The sequence below is a fragment of the Stenella coeruleoalba genome (assembly GCF_951394435.1).
Source record: "Stenella coeruleoalba genome assembly, chromosome: 9".
NCBI classification, from domain to species: domain Eukaryota; kingdom Metazoa; phylum Chordata; class Mammalia; order Artiodactyla; family Delphinidae; genus Stenella; species Stenella coeruleoalba.
In genome coordinates, this window is record NC_137155.1 from 81,475,343 (window position 1) to 81,495,693 (window position 20,351).

The window sequence follows — 20,351 nt, forward strand, 5'->3', positions numbered from 1 at the left end:
CACTTGCCTCAGGAGAAGAAGCTCAGAGAAATTTTCTATGAGTGGAAAGCTCAGCAAAGGCAGTGGTTTGGAAGTGTACTCCACACATCTCAGAACCATTTTGTTCAAATGACAACACAGCTTGGTTTAGAAAAAGTCACTAAATTTATGCGAGTAAGCACCTTTTACATTTGCCTGCCAGGTGTGTTCCACCTTCTGGAAGCTGGTAGCCGCAGGACCCACATGCAGGTTTCCTGTGGCTTTCTCCCTACCCCCAGAGCTGTTCTCTACCAGCCTGGACAGGAGATTCAAATTGCTCTCTTTATCCATGAACATGGAATTTAAAAGACCAAGACTGGGATTTGGGGGTACCGAAAATGACATTTATTTTTATAAATCTAAGTTTCATTTGATTCAGAGATAAAGTTACATGTTTAAAATAAGTCAGAAAAAGCAAAAGTTGAGGTTCTCATAGAAACCAACTCCCCCTCGCTGCTCAGACATGGCTTTGCGCTTGTTAGGTGCTGTCTCCATGGTGCCACAGTGTTACGTAAGAGCTTGAGCCGTGTAGCTCTCTTGTCGCCGGGAAGACCACTGTGGGCCTAGCTCTTGACCTCAGACGCTTTGTTTTCTATGTAATGAGGCTATGAGGTGGCTGTTTTGATATGGATAATTAGGAGAAACTCAATGGAAAACATTTTTAGAGGGCACAGTTGTTTCATTCTGCTCCTAGTTGGTGGTGATATTATTGCAGCTGCTGCTTACAGCAAACCCCCAAATGAACGTGTGTATCGGGAAGCCAACAGCCTGCCATCTCCAACCTCCCCTTCACAAACACACCCCCAGAGAAAGCCTGGCTGGCTTATTTATGGCCATGCGCTTGGGATGTCATGGGAAGGGAACGGCCTTGTTCATCAGTCAAGAGTTTTTTCTCCCTTTAAAAATCATTGTTTTCAGATCTTGCTCTGCAGTGGGGAGAATCATAAAAGGTTATTCTGATGCTGGCCCGATTGTTATCTGCCACACCAGCTCCCCCTGAAAGAGCTCTTCTCCCTTTGGGGAATGATTCTTCGGTGTCTAAAGCCCATGATAAATCAAGTTGGATGAAGCCAGTTCTGCACACTGCCTGTCTTGCCAGACTGAGAGCCAGCAACCAGTGTGAGGCCTCTAAGCCATCCCTTCCTCGTCTCCTCCTCGGACAGCGGTCAGTGATTTAGCATCTAACACTCACTCTCCTTAAAGTCCCAGAAGTAAGAGTTAGTAGATTTCCTCACGAACTCACCAAGCATTAACTAGTATGCATACGGGAACTCAGAAGGGGACATTGTTATCACAGGTTTGCTGCGTCTGTTTTTGCTGGGGTTTTCTCCTCTCTGGTGTTTGTTTAGCACACAATTACTGAGTATCTCCTTGCTGTGGCTCCAGAGAGAACTAGCATACCCCTCACCTCAAATAACTGCAGAACGGGATCCACCACTGACAGGCTGATAACTAGAGATGAGACTCGAGACGTCACCCCTCCCCTAGTGGTCACACTATTGTGACTTGTGCCGGAGAAACTTGTCCCTGCCTTCTGTAGATGCCTCCCTCCATCCCTCCCTTTCCTCAAAGGGAGCCGAAATTCCCGTCACATTGTGGAGAATGGATCTCATTGCTCCTGTCCCAATTAACTTCGGTTTCTGGTCTTTCAACAGATGCATCAAACATTAGCAAATCAGGGCAACCTAATAAAAGTCTCCCCCAAACAACTGGAACTGTGAAGTAAAAACAACTTCAGTCTCGGCTTTTGCCCAGTTCCGACTCCCCTGACTACCATTACCTGAGGAGTTTGATCCCTTTAATTAGGATTCCTTCATTCTTCTTTTCTCCCTTTATTCTCGTCACTGAAAGAGCCTCAGCAGTGACATGTTCCAAAATTGGCCCAGAAGATGCTGCCTCCCCCGAGGTAACAAAATAGCGGTTTAGAGAACAAGGGAGAGAATAAAGAATCTGAGACAATGCAAAATCCTAGTTTCATTTCTGACCCTTTCAGTACAAACTGAGGCCTTGTATCGTGTAGAACTAACTCTTGGGAACCCACTGGTCTACCGTTTGCCTTGCTGTTTGGGCCATCTTGGAAACGTGAAAATATAGGACCAGCTGGTCCAAGGTGGGACGATTTGCCATTTTCAATTGTTAACTGACTCACTGACGACATTTGCAACTTGAGACCTCCAGTGATTTCTGCTTTAAAGCTTATGAGAGGACTGAGAGCAAGCTTTTTTGGTACACGAGAGGTATTACATTTCTCAGCTCCAACAAGGTACAGTGGTTTGGCTTTGCATGTAGATTCAGGTGATAACCACATCGCTTAAGATTAGGCGGGTGGCCTGTCTGCCTCTGCCTTCTGTGCCGCTGGCTTAAGAGTTCTGGATTCTGTTCTTGGTGCTTAGGGCAAGAGTAGAAAAGGAAGAACATGGCACTTTTCTTGGACTACATATGGAGCTCAATGTCTAACTCCCTGTGCGAAGTGAGATTTTTTTTGCGGTACACGGGCCTCCCACTGTTGTGGCCTCTCCCATTGCGGAGCACAGGCTCCGGACACGCAGGCTCAGCGGCCATGGCTCACGGGCCCAGCCGCTCCGCGGCATGTGGGATCTTCCCGGACCGGGGCACGAACCCGTGTCCCCTGCATCGGCAGGCAGACTCTCAACCACTGCGCCACCAGGGAAGCCCCGATGTGGGTTTTTTTAATTTTGTTTTTCACTGGGGGGAAGGATGGCAGGGGAAAGTATAGAAGTGGAACTCATTGAATGCGAGGGTAGAAATCTCTGCTGAGAGTCTGTGAGGTATAAGTTGGCCAGCCGCAGCAGCAGGAACTCAGGCAGAGGTATTGGAGTGCAGTCAGTGTGACAGGAATCTTATTTTGGTGTTCTTTCTGTGCCTCGCCTTGTCCTTGACGTTTACTCCAGGGGACTGTGTTTATGTAGAAAGAAGGGAGAGGTGTCCGTGGTTTCCTGTCTGGGAAATGTACAGCATTTCATAGCATGCTTACCCAGGGTCTTAGAGACCGGGGATGAAGATGCTCCGTGACATGAGAGTCTAGTCCTCTGTCCCTTTCCCAGCTGTCTGTCCCCAGCTCTGCTTAGCCCCATTTTATCTGCCAGCCAGGTGTGTGCCGTGTGCTAGCCGGTAAAGCCTGTGTTTGTTCTGAAAGCCCCACCAGCACGGCCGTTTGTCTCCGCTATGGTTTGATCAACAAAATTTGTTAAAATTTCAGGGAGCAGTATTTAAAGCAGAGGTATTTTGACTTGAATATTACTTAAGAAGTCTCTCCCTAAATATAGGAAGTAAAACCATAGCCCCCTGGTCTGGGCTGCTTTCACAGAAGCAGAGGGATGGGCTTTGTGGCCACCTTTCGGCTTTAGGATCGAATAATTGCCTTTTCATTTCCGTTGGGAAACTTACCGATGACCCCGTAGTCATCCCTACACCAAGGTTTTCCGATATTTCGTCCAGATTTTCTTTCCCCTAATAATTGCACCCCCTGTTTTTAGGCTAAGCATTTTCCCTCCTTTTTGTGTTTACACCTTTCAAATACTTGCAGATTGTTATCGTGTCACCCTCTTGGTCACCGCTCAGCCAAGCTGTACAGATTTAAGCACCTTTAACTGGCCTTTCCAGGCAGGCCTGCCCACCCCTGAGTCATCTCTCTGAGTGCGCTCCGAGCATGGCCGCCTGGAGCCCAACATGGGGTCACGGGTGGGAATTGTTTTCCTCCTTTGTCGAGTTGGAAACTGAACATAGCTGCGGTGCAGCAGCCTCAGGTCTCGCTCACACTGCTGGTCGGTGCTGCCCATGTCCCCTGTGTATTTGAGTTGCGTTTCCCAAATGTGCTGATTCAAAGACCCGTGGGGCAAAGGGTGTAGCTGTGCTTTCTTTTTCGTCCTTGAAGTGTTGTGTCACCATGGGGAAGTGGGATGTGTGTATAGGAATTCTGTCAGCCCCCTCTCCTGGTATTTGCATAAGGTCTATGACCCTGACTGTTCATGAGCCATTTCCTTCTCTGTGTATGGACTTCTGTCCCAGAAGTATTTTTCACGGATGTTCATTCAGCATTGATTGAGGATCTATAGTGCCACTGTGTGCTAGGCAGTGTGTCAGATGCTAGAAAGATCTGAATAAGATACAGTACCCACCCTAAGAAGCAATTTAGTTTTAGTTTAATTTGGGTTGGAAATGCCAGATTCTTACATAGGCTTGCTCATGGTAGCAATGAGAGGAGAGAGCAGATTTATGGGAACATCCATGAAATTGTTAAACAGCATCCAAGGTGAGGTCAGATCTCCCAGATCCCGGAACACAGAGGGCGGTCGTGGGTCTGGTGGCGCCAGGACCTCGCCGCAGGTCTCTGGTGTTAGTGCTCCAGTGCTGATGCAGTGCGCTCCCCTCCTTCCTCCTCTTCCTCACGGGCTGATGTTCTGCATGCTGCCCAGTTCAAATTCCAGAAAGAATCTCTCTCACCTGTCACCTTTCATTTCTCTTTAGACAGAGCTTTTTTTTCCCCCTCTGCCAGCCTGCTATAAATTGACTATCCTTGAATCAAGTGCAGTAGCAACTCTCCCCTCCCTCCCTCCCTCCCTCATTTCTCACCTTCTGCTCTGACCTCCATCCCCAACTGCTGGTTGGGGGAGAGGACAGAAGCCAGGGTCATGTGCTGGAAGACAGCTGCCTGAGGCTGACACTTAGCAAGGGACATGGCAGTGGCGAGCCCACGATTGACTTGTCTGGTGCATCCTCCCAATGCATCCACCTGCCATAATCCAGTTATGTGTTATTTCTTAACATTCTCCACCCTACAGACTGAATGGTAAATTCCATCACCAATAGCATACTTCATACGATGGCAGGGAAAATAATATTGTCATGCTGCTAATTAAGCTTCACTAGGACAAAGCCAGTCTTTTTCATCATTGAGTTTTCACCTCCCAACCCAGTGCCTAGCCCAGAGTAGGCACTGATGCGTATTTGTGAAACGGGGGGAGGGAAGGTCTGCCGAGGGAACTCGCCAAGTATCTGAAGTAGGCAGAGGGCGAAGGTGAGGTCTGCGTGCGTCCTCTGCCCTTGCCTCCATAATGTCCGATGTAGTAACGAGCACACAGTGGACAAGCAATAATCACCCTCAACCTATGCTTCCAGTTGGTTACTGTTTCCACTAGAGTTCTGTTTCCTGCTGTGAATGCCTGGTCTCTTGTTTGCTGGACTAAGTGCCACTGGGAAGCTGTCCCTTCTAGCGGAGGCAGATTTGCCATACTTGCCATACTTCCCTTTCACTCCCAGTAAAAAAAAAAAAAAAGCCACCATGCTTTGAGCCCAGCTTGATTATCATAAAGCTCAGCATACAGTGTAAAATATTCAGAACGATGCACGACTCTCACATAGCCATCAATAGAATCTTATACAGCCATTATCGGATCATTAACAAGAATTTGTACTTCTCGTTCCACAGCTGACTGACCGAAGTGTTTGTGTTAATTGACCTAGTTAGTCAATGTCTCTAAATGTATAATTTCTTTTTAATAGAATGCTCTTATAGCCCAGCATTTTACATTTGAAAGGAGGCACCCTATACTCAGGGAGTCAAGCCTTGGATGGGAAATCTCAAAAGGGCATAACCCAGATTGTAGGATTTTCTGGCCAGGGGAGAATTTGGAGTTTCTTCATTTTACAGACAGAGACCTTGGGGCTTGGAGAGGTTTTATACTTTGTCAGTGGCAGAGTAGAAACCAGAAATGATGTGCTGATAGCTAGTGATGAATTTTCTCTTTCTAAACTGTACAAGATGAGGCAGATCCTCTTTCTGTTTTGTTTTTAAGTAGTCTTGGTCAGCCATCATATCCCAGAAAGCATAGAAAAGGTGTGAGGAATGATGGGTTTTTCCCTACAGGCAGGTCTGTCTGTCAGGCTTTAAAGAGGTCAGGGAGCCTCCGGAGCAGGGGCAGGTGTGTCTGGCCTACCTCTCCGGCATCTGCCCTTGGCGGAAGTCAGCTGCACCTGCCCGGGGGGGGGGGGTCTCTCTCTCCATTCTGCCCCCCACCCCGACCCCATGGTAGGGAAGGAAATATTCAAGAATGTTGGGGAACTTTTTTTGTTTTTTAAACGAAATGTTTGTGGTATATGAATGGCTTGCCCGCGTCAGGGGTGAGCTTGGCGGTTGACCTGCACCTGTGGTGTTGGGAGCGTAGCAGACTCAATGTGCCCTCGCCAGGGCCTCATCGGGAAAGACAGCGGTTGGTGGTGACGTGCGTGATTCAGAACCGCGGGCTCTTCCTGGCCTGGCTGTGGAGGGCTCCTGGAACCCGGTGACACCTCGCTTCCTCCTCACCGTCTCGGGCGCTCACCTTTGCCACCGGTGAGCCTGCCCAGCTCTGCCTCTGCAGTTGCTTTCAGAGACCCCAGCTTTCTTTCCCGTGATGTGCTTTCTTTAACCTTTTCTAAGTCTGTTGTATTGGTAACAAAGCGGCACAGCCAGCCCAGCACTGCAGTGGCCTTTGAGTCAAGGTGCAGCGTGAACGGTGTTTCCTTACTGGCCAGGCTCTTGGAAAGGGAGGGCTCGGCGGGCCTCTTCTTGCTGATGGTGCGTGGCCTTCCCCTGCTTTCAGCAGCCGTGTCTGTCTTTCCAGCTTTACGATGTTACCTTGTTTGACTTGCTCCCTGTTAGTGGACAGCATATTTCTCGCCCTGTCCCTTGATCCCTTGGGACACAAAAGCCAAGTCCTGAAGCTGGTGAATAAGCACTCGGTGTAGACTTTGACCTCTTCAGGAGGGCCGTCAGGGCCACCTGGCGTTCTGTCTTCACACCCCAGTCTTCTCCTGGCGTTCACCAAGCCGTGGGCCTTGCCCCACCAGAGGTCTTCAGTTAATTCAGTGTCATAACCGTATTTTTTTCATTAATGAAACAGAGAAGACAGCGTGTCACATGTAGTCACGATTGACCACTGCTCTGTGAAAACTTTGCTGTATATGTGTACATACCCATATTTAAGTGTGGGGTGGGGTCATAATCAACGTTAAAAGTTTGAAAAACGCTCGTCTACACAGTCCGTCTACAGAAATAGCTTGGCTCATAGGTTTCTAACACTCAGATATCCAATATTATAAAAACCCTTCCCCCTATCCTGGCCCCAGCTGCGAGCCCTGGTCTGCTAATAGATTCCATCTCACCCACACACTCCCTGTTTTGGGATCCCGTCTAGGGCCGGAACCTAGGGGTTCCCTGACCTCTGTGCTCCGGTCCTACAGTGCCTGCACCTCTGCTACGGTGATGACCCGGTACCGAGAGCCCTGCCGTTAACATGTAAACCCCAGCTGTGTCTCCACTCACCTGCCCGACAAGAAATCGAGTCCCCGGGCCCTGCACTCCTACCTTGTCTAACACCCTCTGGGGACAGCAGTACTCAACTCCAAAACTGGGTTTTTGCTCAATAGCTTTAGCACCTGGCAGTCTAGGGTTCAGATTGGCCACTTAGTAGCTTGGTGATTTGGGTCCTTACATCAGTTCATAGATAGTCAAGGATGCTCAGTAAATACTCATTTTTCCCGCTCTTTGTTCTCCTAGCACTTATACCTGGGTTTAGCTGGGTTTCACTGTTTGATACCTGCTCCCACTGGATCTATTTTTAAGATCCACCTCTCTCTATCCTAGTAAGTAGTGTCGACTAAGCCATCCCTGACCCTGAGCTGAGATGTGACATTGAGACAGGTTTTGACTGGGAAGGGGTTACTTCAGAGGAGACAGGTCCAAGAGAGGGAAGAGTCAGCCCAGCAGAAAGGGAAGTAAACGATAAAAGCAGAGATGGTATTCTTGTTCTCAAGCAAATTTTCTGTTCGCTTTCCTTTCTCTTACCTACCTGCCTGACAGGAATTGATGTGCTTGGATGTGTTTACTTTTTCCACTTAAAGGGCAGGGGAACATCCTGGTTCAGCTTTCTCCTCTCGAAGAGCTGCAGCCCAGCTCCTAGCAAATAGAGAGACAGTGGAACGTAGGCCCTCCTTCGCCTCTGGGTCCACATGCAGCGGTTGGTGTTTGGTCACCACGGGCCCATGTGTTTCTCTCCAGGAACGTGATCTGAATCCATTTCAGCGTGACGTTTCAACTCCCTGGGCTCACGGGGCCATCTTGCTTCTCAGTTTAATCAGTTGGTGGTCTCCCAGGATTCAGAGAGGGCTGCTGGGGTCTCTTGCTCTCTTGAGACTTCCGAATACCAAGACAGCTACAGGAATAGAGTGGGGACATCTCCTCAGCTAGGGAGACTCTTTGGGTCCTTTAAGTGACACAGCAGTCCCACCAACAGCACCCCAGTTCTGCCCCATCCAGGAGTCAGACACAAACTGAACACTTGTTGTCGCGTTACTCTTGTTTCCTCAACAGTGCTTTACCTATGGTTATGTGACCAGAAGTTTCAGTAGAACTGTTTATTTTTCTTTCTGACAATTATAATTTTTGCTTAGTTCACAGATACAGAATGAAAAATGTTTTTGGCTATTACTGTTGTAAGAATCATGGCTGTCTTTCATTTTACTTGTTCCCCCATCTCTCCTTTCAAGGTTAATCTCAGGCTTTTTGGTTCTGTGAGTTTGTTGATGTCTTTTTCAAAAATCAGTTCCACTTCTCCCTCAGAGCCTGGCACTGAAGTGCCGGGAGAGAGTGAGGCGGCCCTGGTGCTCTTGCCCAGGTGACACTCGGGTAGGACTTTCACCATCCCCGTCTTCATGCGAGCGGGAGAGTGGTCCTGGCACCAGCTCCAGCTGCTCTCCTGCTGCAGTTTCTCTCCTTGTGCCGTGCTCCCCATCCAGTGTTCTGTTTGATGTCGTGTGTTCCTTTTTTGAGGCTTGGAGAGAAAGCTCTGTTCTTGAGCTTCTGAAAGACCAGGGTATAAACTATCACCTCTCCTCTGAGCTCCATGACCTTGAATCTGTGCTGTGGCCAGAAACATGAGCAGCCACCTGGCTTCATCCGTAAGGGATGTACCTTCTGTCCCGGCAGTGGTGGCCCCTCTTCTCCCAAAGGCTCCCAGCAGGTGTCTGCAGTAGCCTAGCTGCCCTGCTGCCGCGCCTCCCTGTGCCAAATCTTTTGTAACTTCACCTGAGGCTGTTTGTAAATAAGAAGTAACACCTTGCAGTCCTGCCTTATTGCCGGCAGTTACTTAGAGACACGAGCACTAAGTGCACATCCCTCCTCACCCACCCCCCCATATTTTGATTATTTTCTTTTCCTATGTCTCTAGCCTAGTTCAAGTTTTGACTTTGTAAGTACAGCTGCAGTTTGAATATTTTGGAAATATTTATAAGTCTAATCCAGACATTAAAATGTGACATAGTTCATGGCCTCTCACAGGTGACCACTGTTGGTGATAAATATTTGCAAAATGAATGATTGAATCAAAGAGAAAGAAAAGGCAGTCTGCATTGGTTAGGAGCACCTATATTGTATAAAATACTGTCCTTGAATAGGTAGGAGTGTGAAGGGTAAGATTTTGTCCTCAGGAATCTTACAGTCTAGTTTGCAGATTGAAAGATGTGACTGAGATTCTGAGAGTGGGTAATTGTGTCAGTGATAATAATGGTAAAATAATAAGAGCTAAAATGTATTGAACCTTTCCGTATGTCGGGCATGGTACTAAATATTTTACCTAATAATCTCCCCTAGCTCACCCAACAGCTGTGTGAAGTAGGTTTTTTACAAATAGGACAACTGAGGCTTTGAAAGGGTTCAGTAGCTTGGCCCAGGTCACAGATCCTAATAGTTACGTAGGGTGTGAATCCAGGTGTGTCTGCCTCCAGACACCTGATACTTCATCAGGATTCTGTTTTTTCTGTCTCTCCTTCTGAATGAAATACTGATGGTACTGTTGTCCCAAGTATAGCCAGAGGACAGAGGGGGAAGCTTATTTGAAGAGGAAAATGACACCAAGTTAACACTTTTGCATTGGATGTGAAAGTCAGAGAGTAAAGAGAAAATGGCTGGAATGGCTGTCAGGAGGCAGAATGGCTGGGGATATCAGTGTAATTTAGGTGAGAGAGCCATTTATTTAAGTGATGGTCCAAGCAGTGAGACTGTAGGCCCGTAAGGAGTGAACAGTCCAAGATGAGGATTCATGCCACATGTTGGGGTATGTGTGTTTCCTGCATATCTTATTTAGAACTCGCCAGATGATCTTAGTAATTCCCAGATTCTGTGACTGGGATCCCCTCTTCGCTGTTACTGCTGTGATAATGTTAGTTTTTCCCACCTCCGGCGAACTAAACGCCTCCCCTTCTACCACTGCCTCTGCCCTACCTCATGTCATGGCATTCTGATCAAATGCCTGTCTTGTTACAAGGGTCAGGGGACCATCCTTGCTGGACACCAGGCCTAGTGGACCCCTTTTCATCACAAATTCTTCTTTTCTCCTGACACAGGCATCGAATGCCCCCGAGGAGCCCGAAACCTCCCAGGCTTGGTGCAGGAGGGAGAGCCGTTCAGTGAGGAAGCAACGCTTTTCACCAAGGAGCTGGTGCTGCAGCGAGAGGTAGGGCATCTTCCAGGGGCTGCTTGGATGAGGAGGGGGAGAAAGTGGGGCTCACTCGGTCTGATGGCAGAGATCAGTCTGTCCCTTTTTCCGGTGCTCGGCCTTCCCCGGCCATGATCCATTCTGTGTCTGCCCACGTCCCGTTCCTTGAGCCCTGCTTCACTGGCCAGTGGGCGTCCTGAGATGTGGGATGAACACCAGGCCGGCCCAGCCAGGATCCTAAGGCTGAGAGCTTACGGCCTTGCAGTCTCCTCCTTGGCGAATTAGCTGAGCTGCCTGCCTCCAGCTGGATCTAGAAGCTTGACTAACCCTGTCAGGGGCCAATTTTCTTTGAACGTTTATTTGTATCTTTGAGTAATTGTATTTTCTGTAGCGGGTTTTCTGACTTAATTTAATTGTATTTTTGTTTCTGCCTGTCGGGCTGGCTCTTGCAGGCAGGAGTTAGGCTGCTCAGCTGCCATGGTGCCCATCTACCTGCTAATTTTTATCAAGTCATAGTCAACAGATCCATCTGCTTTCCAGGAGTATGCCAGTCACTCATCCTGCTAGGTGGGCACAGAAAAGGAACAGTGGGGAGTGTGCTGGGCTCAGGCTTAGGATTTTAGGTCTGCCTTTTTCCTTTTTTTTTTTTTTTAACAAACCCATAGGGTACCTCCTGCTTTCATGCAATATCATAATACACACAGTGAAAAAGATTATGGGGGTTCTAGAGGTTATCTTGCTCATGAGTCTTTGTAGGTTTTGGGGAGCAGATGTGTGGTCTTCTTTGGGTTGCCAAGTGATACAGATACCTGTTTATAAGCTTCCGCATCTCTCATTTTGATTTGAAACGCCAGTGAATATATTGGGGGGGAGTGCTTAATGCCCTTAATTGTCTCATCAGTCTCACATTCCGCTCTATTTTGTTTGTGGTCAGATGCATTTGTTTGTGAAGAAGCCATCCTTATGCATGCAAGGTGTCTTTCCCCTCCCCCCTATTTTGTGACTCCACAACATAGGTTGAATTGTTATCAGTTAAAGATAGCTTCCCACTAGAGAAGTATTTCAAGAATCCAAACACTCCTGTTGTCTGTCAGTAGCTGTTGAAAGTTTTTGACATTGCACAGGAATTAGGTCGAAGGAGCAGATATTTTAGAATTCCCCTCTGTAATATCCCCTTTGGATAATGCACTACAGAGCTGTTTCATGTTGGAATAAGCAGGTGAGTCCCTTTGTTGGTTGGTTGTGCTTCGGATGGGGGGAGGAAATCCCCTCACTGGGCTGCCTACGACATTTGTTAGTAACATCCTCGTCACTTACTCTCTAAGTCACATTTCTGTTCGTTGCTCACCATAGTCCTCTTCCTGTTGTTTCCTGTCTCCTAAAGCTTCTTTCCCTTTCTTTTTCAACTCTTGTTTCTCCAGCCACTTTTCTTCCTGATCATGTTTCTGGCCCGCTGGTGATATCCAAAAGCACAAGGGGGTCAAAGAGAATACTGACCACTGAAAGGAGTGAGTGGCCCAAAACTCTTTTACTCTCTCATGGTTATTATGACCTTACCTTTGTCTGTGTATTTGCTGATATTTGATTGTTGAAAAAGATTAAAAGTTTTCCCCATTTTCGTTGGTGCCTCTGACACGTAAGTTTGCAGATCCTTAGTCTAATCCGCAGTTGGTATTGATCTTTCCTGTTTGTAATGTCCCGATCTTTCATAGCCATGGGTTGGGGCTTCTTGATCGAGAACCTTACTACATTTTCTTAGCTGCTTGTTTGATTACTTGGGCTGACTGTTTTGAAAGGTCTTTATCCAGAGGAAAGATGGGTATGGCCTAAAGAAAGGATAACTTGAGATTCTGACTAAAGGAACCAGTTACAGCCTACTCTCCTGGGCATTTTCCTTTATATAATATATGAAAACTCTTTTCTGAACAGTGTAGGAATGAAGAGAGGGTTTTATTTGTTATAGGTTTATTCACTTACTTCTACCTGTATAGTACCTTCATTTTTATTCCAGGGGTTGTCCTGGGGAGCGTTTCTCTTTGCCATCTTCCCCCCCCCACCCCCCAAGGATCTAGAAAAGCCTGATGGATTGGTCCTCAGATGTAGAGGTCCTTCCCACCCTTAGGAGAAGGGCCGCGGGGTTTCCTGGATGGCTGAGCAGGGGTCCGCAGCCTCACACCGCACACGGCTCTCACCTTCAGGGCAGCCTCCACTCCAGGAACTCCTCTGCGGCCAAGCTGCTGTCCTGTTGGCCGAAGTTGAATGGGTTTTCTTACCTTGTGCCTGTTCCCTTGATAATCACATTTAGCTCAGGTAATCAGGTGTTGTGAAGATGTGATTGGCCTTGATCCTGCCCCACCCCTCCTTTAAATGCTTTTTTATTATCTTATTTTGGGGCCAGGATTTCTCTACCCCCTGCCTGCTTTTCCCAGTCACTGTAAATCTGCTCTCTCGTGTAGGAAAGGAGTTAGTAGCACATGGGTCTCATGATTTCACAGCACCTCCTGCGCCCCATGTGTGATCCCACAGAGATATGGCCATTAAGTTGGACTCCAGAACCCATAGACTGAATTGAGAAGGATGTGAAGTAGGGGAGAGACTGTGTAATGACCAGCGCCCCTAGGTCAGCCCCTGCCGGGGAGCAGACAGAAAGCTGGGGTGTGGGGTGCCTGGCCCGGAAAAGCGACTCCTTGTTTATGAGGTGGGTTGTCTTAGCTTTGGGCAGACAGAGCAGGAATTGCTGCCTGTCTGCTTCTCAGTTTGGGGTGGAGACAGACTTGTAGTCTTTCCATCCCATATCCTCATGTGGAGCCTGTACCATCAAACACGAGACTCCTCTCATTTCAGCTGGCCCCCATTATCTTGAGACCTGAGAGCCCTGCTTTCCTGAAATGTGTTTTTACGATGACACTAGTCAGGACGGAGCGCCTAACATTTCTGGCCATCACTCAGCTCATTTTCCTGAGTGTCTCCCCTGCCACCTTTCATCACCTTTCTTCTTTTTCTCCATTTTTCTCCATGGTCGTTCTCCTCAGCCATTGGTTCCTCTTGGCTTTTGTTCCTTTCCCTGAGTCGGGAGTCTGGGAGGACTGTTCCAGGTCAGTGGTCTGGGTGTTCCGGCGGTGCTGCCAGCTTCAGATCATGAACAGTAAGCTAGACACCATGTCATTACCTGATTCTCTTTGTGACCTTGAAGGCCAAAGCAGCCAAGAAACTCTGAAAGGCCTTCAACAGGCCTTCTCAGCCTCACTCATCTGGTGTATAGCAGGGATGGGCAGACCCGGCCCACTGCCAGTTTTGTAAATAAAGCTTTATTGAAACACAGCCACACTAACCTTTTTATGTACTGTCTATGGCTCCTTTCATGTTATAACAGCAGAGTTGAGCAGTTACAACAGGATATATGGTCTGCAATGGCTAAAAATATTTACTATCTTTTTATCAAAAATGTTTGCTGACCGTGCTGTACAGGTTTTGCCAAGTTGGGTTTAAATGGCTTGGTACGTCCCTGAAAATGAGTTTGTTCTCATGTCCCTGGCCTTTGAGGCCGGGCTACTTCTGGACCACACAACATGAGATCATTGTGTCCCATTGGACGGCATGTGCTTGGTGACACCCCCTTTGCCAGGCACCGCCCCCTCCCCCAATACAGCTGCCTCTTTCAGGCAATTCCCTGCCACACTGCCAAGGACAGGAAGATCTGGTGTAATTTCCCAGATGGGGAATTGTGCCCGTTGCTAGCGTCTTCCCAGAAGTAGTGGTGAGAGAGAGCATTAGATAACTGGCTTAAAAGTGCAGACTCCGAGGTTTTCACACTCCAGTTATCATGTGGTCCTGGGTAAGTGATTCTTTTCTGCCTTGGCATTCCTATCTAAAACATTGATCCAGCAATCCCAAGCCATCCCCTTCCTTTTGAGGCCCTTCCTGTGAATAAAACAGTCATTTGGGATCTCTCCACACCTTCGTTTCGGAAGGCCACCTAGCCAGCCCTCGCTCATTGACCCGCTGCTGCCTCTGCAGCTCCGTCGGGAAAACCTGCGCTTTTAGAGAGGGAGGTGTAAAGTATTATTAAAGGAGATCAGCGCCGCAGTTGAACCCTCTTCACAGTTCCAGGCTGTAGGGGGTGCAGCTCCCGGGGAGGGGCTGGGGGCTCATTTCCAAGGCCTTTCTCCGTGACCCCTTTGTCCTGAGATCTCCGAAACTGCCCTTTGCTGCTGCCTGGAAAATGACGTCCTCGTGCTGGACAGTGAGCCGAAAGCTCTGGCTGCTGCCCTGACCTATTTCCCTTCTTCCTGCTGGCATCAAAAGGGAGGATGTCCCCCTGGGGAGCTCATTCTGCAGGCTGCAGTGGCCAGGGCTCAGTCCTGGATGCCCTCCCTCCCACTACCCGTGCTCTTTTAGAAACAAAAATGCATGAAAGCATTACAGGCAACTGTTGCCGTTTCAAGAGCAAGTATTTATGTTTCAGAGAAATATGGACTTAGCAGTGAATATTGGTATACATTTATGGAGGGGTTTGTGTGGGAAAGAATACTTAAATAAAAGGAAAGTGGTTCCTTCTCCTTTGTTTCAGCACCAAGTGTGCTGCATCTTGTCTGGAAAAGATAAACCGGTCTAAGCAGTTCACCACTGATGTAAATAGTGTTTTCCCCACACCCTGTCTTTGCCCAAAGCACTGTGGTATGTGCCCTCTCACCCTTCCTGCTCCTGTCTGTCTATGCGGGCCCCTTCCCTGTCCAGGAGACGCGTGGGAGGTGGAACAGTAGCCACATTACTTCTCCGGATCAAGGCGATGAGGATGGTTCCAGCCATGGGGAAATCCACCAGGGTGGAGGACACCCACTGCTCTCCGACTCTTGTCAGTGCCGTGCCCCTTGGTAGCCCTTGCTGAGCCGGGAATAATAATCTACTGGAAAAGCAAGCCAGCCGTCCAGCAATGTTGCACTTAGTTGTACAAAGACACCCTATTCTAGATTATCTCTACCACTTCCCAGGAAAGAGGGAAGGCAGTAAGGCCAGCTTTCTAAACAGCTCTTTTATCCCAGGAGGCGTTAAAGGCTATTTGGGGGCTAAGGCTTTTCTCACCTCCCCGCACATTCTTGACAGTTCATCACCCACCAGGGGTCTTTCAGTCTGTTTTTTCAATGAATTTAAGACTATTTTCTTTGACGGGGGAAGGGGGGGGGCTCAGGTAAAGACTCTCTGTCTTAATAGTGATCAATCCTGTATAGTGTTTTCTAGTGCCAAAGTTCTTTCGTATATAATATATTGTTTTAATCTCACAGCAAACTTATAAGAAAAATATTACCCCAAGATTTACAGTTCTGGAAACTAAGATGCAGAGTGAACTGCCTCTATTCACAGAGCTTATTGTAGGACAAATACTAAAACCCAAATGTCTGTATTCCTAATCGAGTGCTTTTTCTCCCCCAATCTTGCCAGTTTTGCTGTTAGAAGGTGGTCATTCTTTTTAGCCATACTGTGTATTTCTCAACCCTCAAATGTCTGGAACTAATAAATTAGTAAAGGATCTCCCTGGAGGTCCAGCACTGACTGAATGGTCAGTGCCACTGAGTCTGATTCTGGGGGCTCTCAAGACCGCAGAGGGATCTGAGGAATTTGCTGTGGCCCTGCCTCCCAAAATATCGACTCTCCTCTTGTCACAGTTCTTGTATCTTTTGACTGCCTGATTCCTGCTTCATCTGTTGCTTGGTGTTTGTGGGCCTTAATTTTTGTATGATTCCTCGCTAACCTGTCTTCTATCGGTTTCATCACGTGTATCCATATTTCTATTTCTAACCTTTCTTAAAAGAGAAATCTTGACTTAAGTGCATTGTTTATAAATACATAACTCCCCATTGCGTCTGGGATGAAGTTTAATCTCCTTAGTTTACATATATCCTTGATAACCTCTCAACTTCATGTATCACCACTACTCATTTCACAATCTGCACCTCATCAGAACTGACTTTATTATACTCAAGATTCCCCATACATAACATTCCATTCCATCTCTGCCACCCCTTGAGCCGGCTTAAGCTCTCCACCCACTATACCAACCACCCCCCTTCTTTGCTCACTTATTCCCACCTGTCCTCCTCTCAGAAGCCCTCCCTGGATCTCTCAGGCCGGGTGAGATGGCCTTCTGTCAGTCCCCAAAGCTCCTTGTCTGTACAGACATCTGTCATGGACTGGCCAACGATGCTGAAGGGGTCTGTCTGTATTGGTCTCCGCACTAGATTGTTAGCTCCTCAAGGTCAAGAAGCATGCTTTGGTCTTCGTTCTTCGTATCTGACCTCGTATGTAAGAGATACTCAATAAATGTTCATTAAATTGACTAATTGATTCCCTGTGACCTAATTCTGGAGATGGGGAAGAAGGCCTGTTCTTGTCTGTTACAGTTCTTCAGGAAAGCTCTCTAAGCTTAGCATTTGTGGGGCGGAGAGGGAGTCTCTGGAGTATAGAGGTTGGACACACAGCTGCTAGTTTAGGAACTTCTCGTTGAAAAATTCCATTACTCAGACCTGACTGTGTGCTTCCTATGGGACCCTGACCTCCCTGGGTCTCCTCATCTTAGAGATGGGGTAATGAGATAATAGTATTTGAATGTTTTGTTTTGTTTTTTTTAATTCCAGTGCTCACAAAGAAAGTGTTAGTGTCCCTTCCCCACTCTCCTAATATAGGCTACTTGTCTCTTTCCCTCCCTGGTTGTTTTCCATCCTCTGCTTTTGTTGATCTAACTATTAAATGAGGTGAAGTGTTCATTGTGAAGTTCAAATTCCTGTTCACTGATAGGTTGTAAGCACCACATGAATACCAGGCTGTTATCTGCTCACTTACAGCCCCTTCATTTCTGGGCTCCTGGCCCTTGCCAGGTATCTCTAAAAGCTCTAGAAGGAGGGCCTTCAATTCCCATTCTAGTCCCATTCAGCAAAAGTGGCATCAGAGTGAGAATAGGTGAGGCTAAAATGAAGACTGTCACATCGTCCTTTCTTCCCCCTTCCCCTGGCTGCTGGTCTCCCTTATCGGCTTTTAAACTCCTTGGGAGCCGTCACCGGTCTCTTCCCAAGCAAGCTCAGCGGCGCACGCTGATGGGTGCCAGCAGTGTGCCGGCTCCAGTGGGATTCCTCTCTGCAAAGCTGCTGGCTCAGCTGGCTGTCGTCTGTTCCCTATTCTTCAGCTTGGAACTTTCATAGCTAGTCAAGCATAGAATTGCATCCATTCTTCTGAAATAGCTGCTGGGCCTAATCCTTCATTGGCTTGGCCAAGATCCTATTACCTGTAATTATGTCATGCAGCCTGACTGTATAGGTTTGATAGGCCTCACTGCCCTCCAGAGGCTAGAGTTCGCATCCCGGGCTGGCTGTTGGGATTGTGGGCAGAATAAGGTTCAGGCCCACAAGAGATTTAGCCTGCTTAGGATATATAGGAAGGTCTCAAGAAAGTAATTCTGTCTCAGGGAAGAAAATCCTTTTCAGCAGAGGGATTCTTCCTTTCCCTGGACAATGGGTCCCTACTATTGTATGTAAACTCTTCCTTGACAGACTTCTGTATTTTTTCTTCCAGTTCAGTTTGGTTTTTCTTAATATTCCTTCCAGCACAAGGAAATCAGAGGTATAGTCTTTAGACCTGCCGCATTCTGTTTCCTCCACAAGTAGAAGCCTTGGCAATGCTAAGGCAGTCCCTGACGCTGGTTTTTCCTTTCCATCTTTAGTTCTAACCCACATCAGTCCCAGAGTAAAGCTGTAAAAGGCTCAAACATGACTTCCCCTTGCATCTTTCTGCTATAATAGTCCATAGTACTTACTTTGAACTTCATCTAAATTGAGGCCTGGAAGCGAGTATAGTGGGCAGTGATTGCCGCTGGAGAATGCATTTACTGGTTTGCTAACAGATTATCACTACAAACGTAAGGTCGTAAAAATCCTTCAAACAGAGCCTTGCTAAGCAGAACCCCTGCCACCTATGGTATTCGATACTATCTGCCTGTCTGACATAAAACGACGTTCTTTATGAGTCATCCCTGTGGAAGACGGCTATTGCCAGGCACATTCAGCAGACCTCCTGGTCTACCTTCTGTAGAACTATGGAGAGCCTCTGACCCAGAACAAATGGAGAATTGCCGTCAGGAGGTAAGACACTGGTGGACTCCTCAGAGGTAAAGGTGCCTGCCGGGTGAGCTGGGTACCATTTATTTTAATTTAGATATCTCTTACCTCTTCAGTCACCCTGGATGCTCACTGCTTCTTAAGCTTTGGTTAGGGTTCTCTTTTTAAAAAAAAAAAGGCGGGGGGAGCTAACATTCTTAATATAATGACAGAGGGCTGAAGAAAAGGGACTCAGAATTTGTGTTTTTCAGATGAAATCCCTTATTAAGTCTGTCCACTTCTTTCTGGAAGCCTAATCTGGAAATTAATTCTGTTTCATTAATACCTTCTGACTAGCAGATCATATTTACTTTTCACATGCAAGACGGCCTCATATAGACTGCCCACTCTGTTTCCAGAAGAGCTTCACCTCAGACCCCAACACATTGGCCCACGCCCACGTAGACTTGAGTGTGAGCTTTCATGCTGGCACGTTCAGGGGTCTTCAGGCCCCATGCCTCCCTGTTCTGTTTGTCCTAACTATTCCCAGACACGCCCACTGCCTGAACGTTAATGATTTCCCCTTGGAATTACATAATTCAACTGATATCATTTTAGAACACGGCTCTTAATAAACAATAGCAGGGCTGCCTGAGCTGCCCGCAAAGAAAAGCGGACTGTAGATTGCATTTGCTCTCCAGGTAATACTAACATTCTGGTTTTTCACGTGTGACTCCCCCAGGGACACAAGCCTGACTGCTCTGGTGGATGAGCCAACCTTAACCCTGCCCCCTTCTTGCCATTAGCATGCCCACTGCCTGTGTCTGTTGCCGGACTGGACGAGATCCTCTGGGTTCCAAACCTGGCTTTATAGATGAACTTCCCACTTGCCGCTCTACCCATGACAGTTTCTGGTCAGCTGAACTTAAATGGATTTTGAAAATGAAAGTGACCAGTGGTCTGTTATGAAAAGCAGTGGTGTATGAAATAAGATTATGAGCAAGCTTGAGAATTAACAGCAGAGATCCCCTAACCTGGTCTGAACAGCATGTCTGCCCATTTAAGGACATCTTTCCCTTCCTGGCCACTTAATAAAGACTCTGTTAGTAATGTGTGCACAGTCAGACCTGGGTTCTCATTCCAGGTTCACCGTGTACTGTGTGACTTTGGACATGATCCTTACCCTCTCTAAAACCAGGGCAATCTCAGTGTGTAATAGAATTCAGTATGAATGGTGCCCCTGGGGTTATGCGCTGCAGCCGACCTGCTAAACCTAAGTGACTCACTGATAATGAGGGCTCTTGCTCTGTAGGGTTACTTTGGAAATAATGTATATATGTAATGTGCCCAGCACTGGTGCCCCCATAGGTAGTAAACACTCAGTGAGCAACAGCTCACAGCATCATTTTTATTATGAATGAAAATTCTCTTGGAGGTTAGCTAAAATCTAGGATTGGAACTTCCCCGAGGATAAACCTCCACAGCCAGAGCAGGCAGGGTGGGCTGGGCACAGGCCTGTGTGTTGGGAGCATTTAAGTAGAATCAGGGGTCAGCCAGTCTCTTTCCTACAAAGAAGATAAAAGTCAGGGTCTCTTTGCCGCTGCTTCTGCATCTTCCTGCACATTAGAACAGCTTCTTTCTAGGCAGGGTCACATTCAGTGGAAACACTAATGCTGAGAAGTCCTGAACCTACACACAGAGCCTCTTCTAGACTTGACTTGGACCATAGATAAGCCACCCGTCACCAAAGAGGGGG

At 47.5% G+C, this 20,351-nt stretch overlaps 1 protein-coding gene across 1 annotated transcript in view; it reads left to right on the forward strand.

The window, feature by feature from the left end:
* Window positions 1-20,351, forward strand: part of SND1 (staphylococcal nuclease and tudor domain containing 1) — a 417,706-nt gene that overhangs the window by 311,378 nt on the left and 85,977 nt on the right. Inside the window, exon 16 of the mRNA XM_079932265.1 lies at window positions 10,420-10,529. Within this exon, the coding sequence (XP_079788391.1) occupies window positions 10,420-10,529 (110 nt within the window). The remainder of the gene's footprint in view (window positions 1-10,419; window positions 10,530-20,351) is intronic.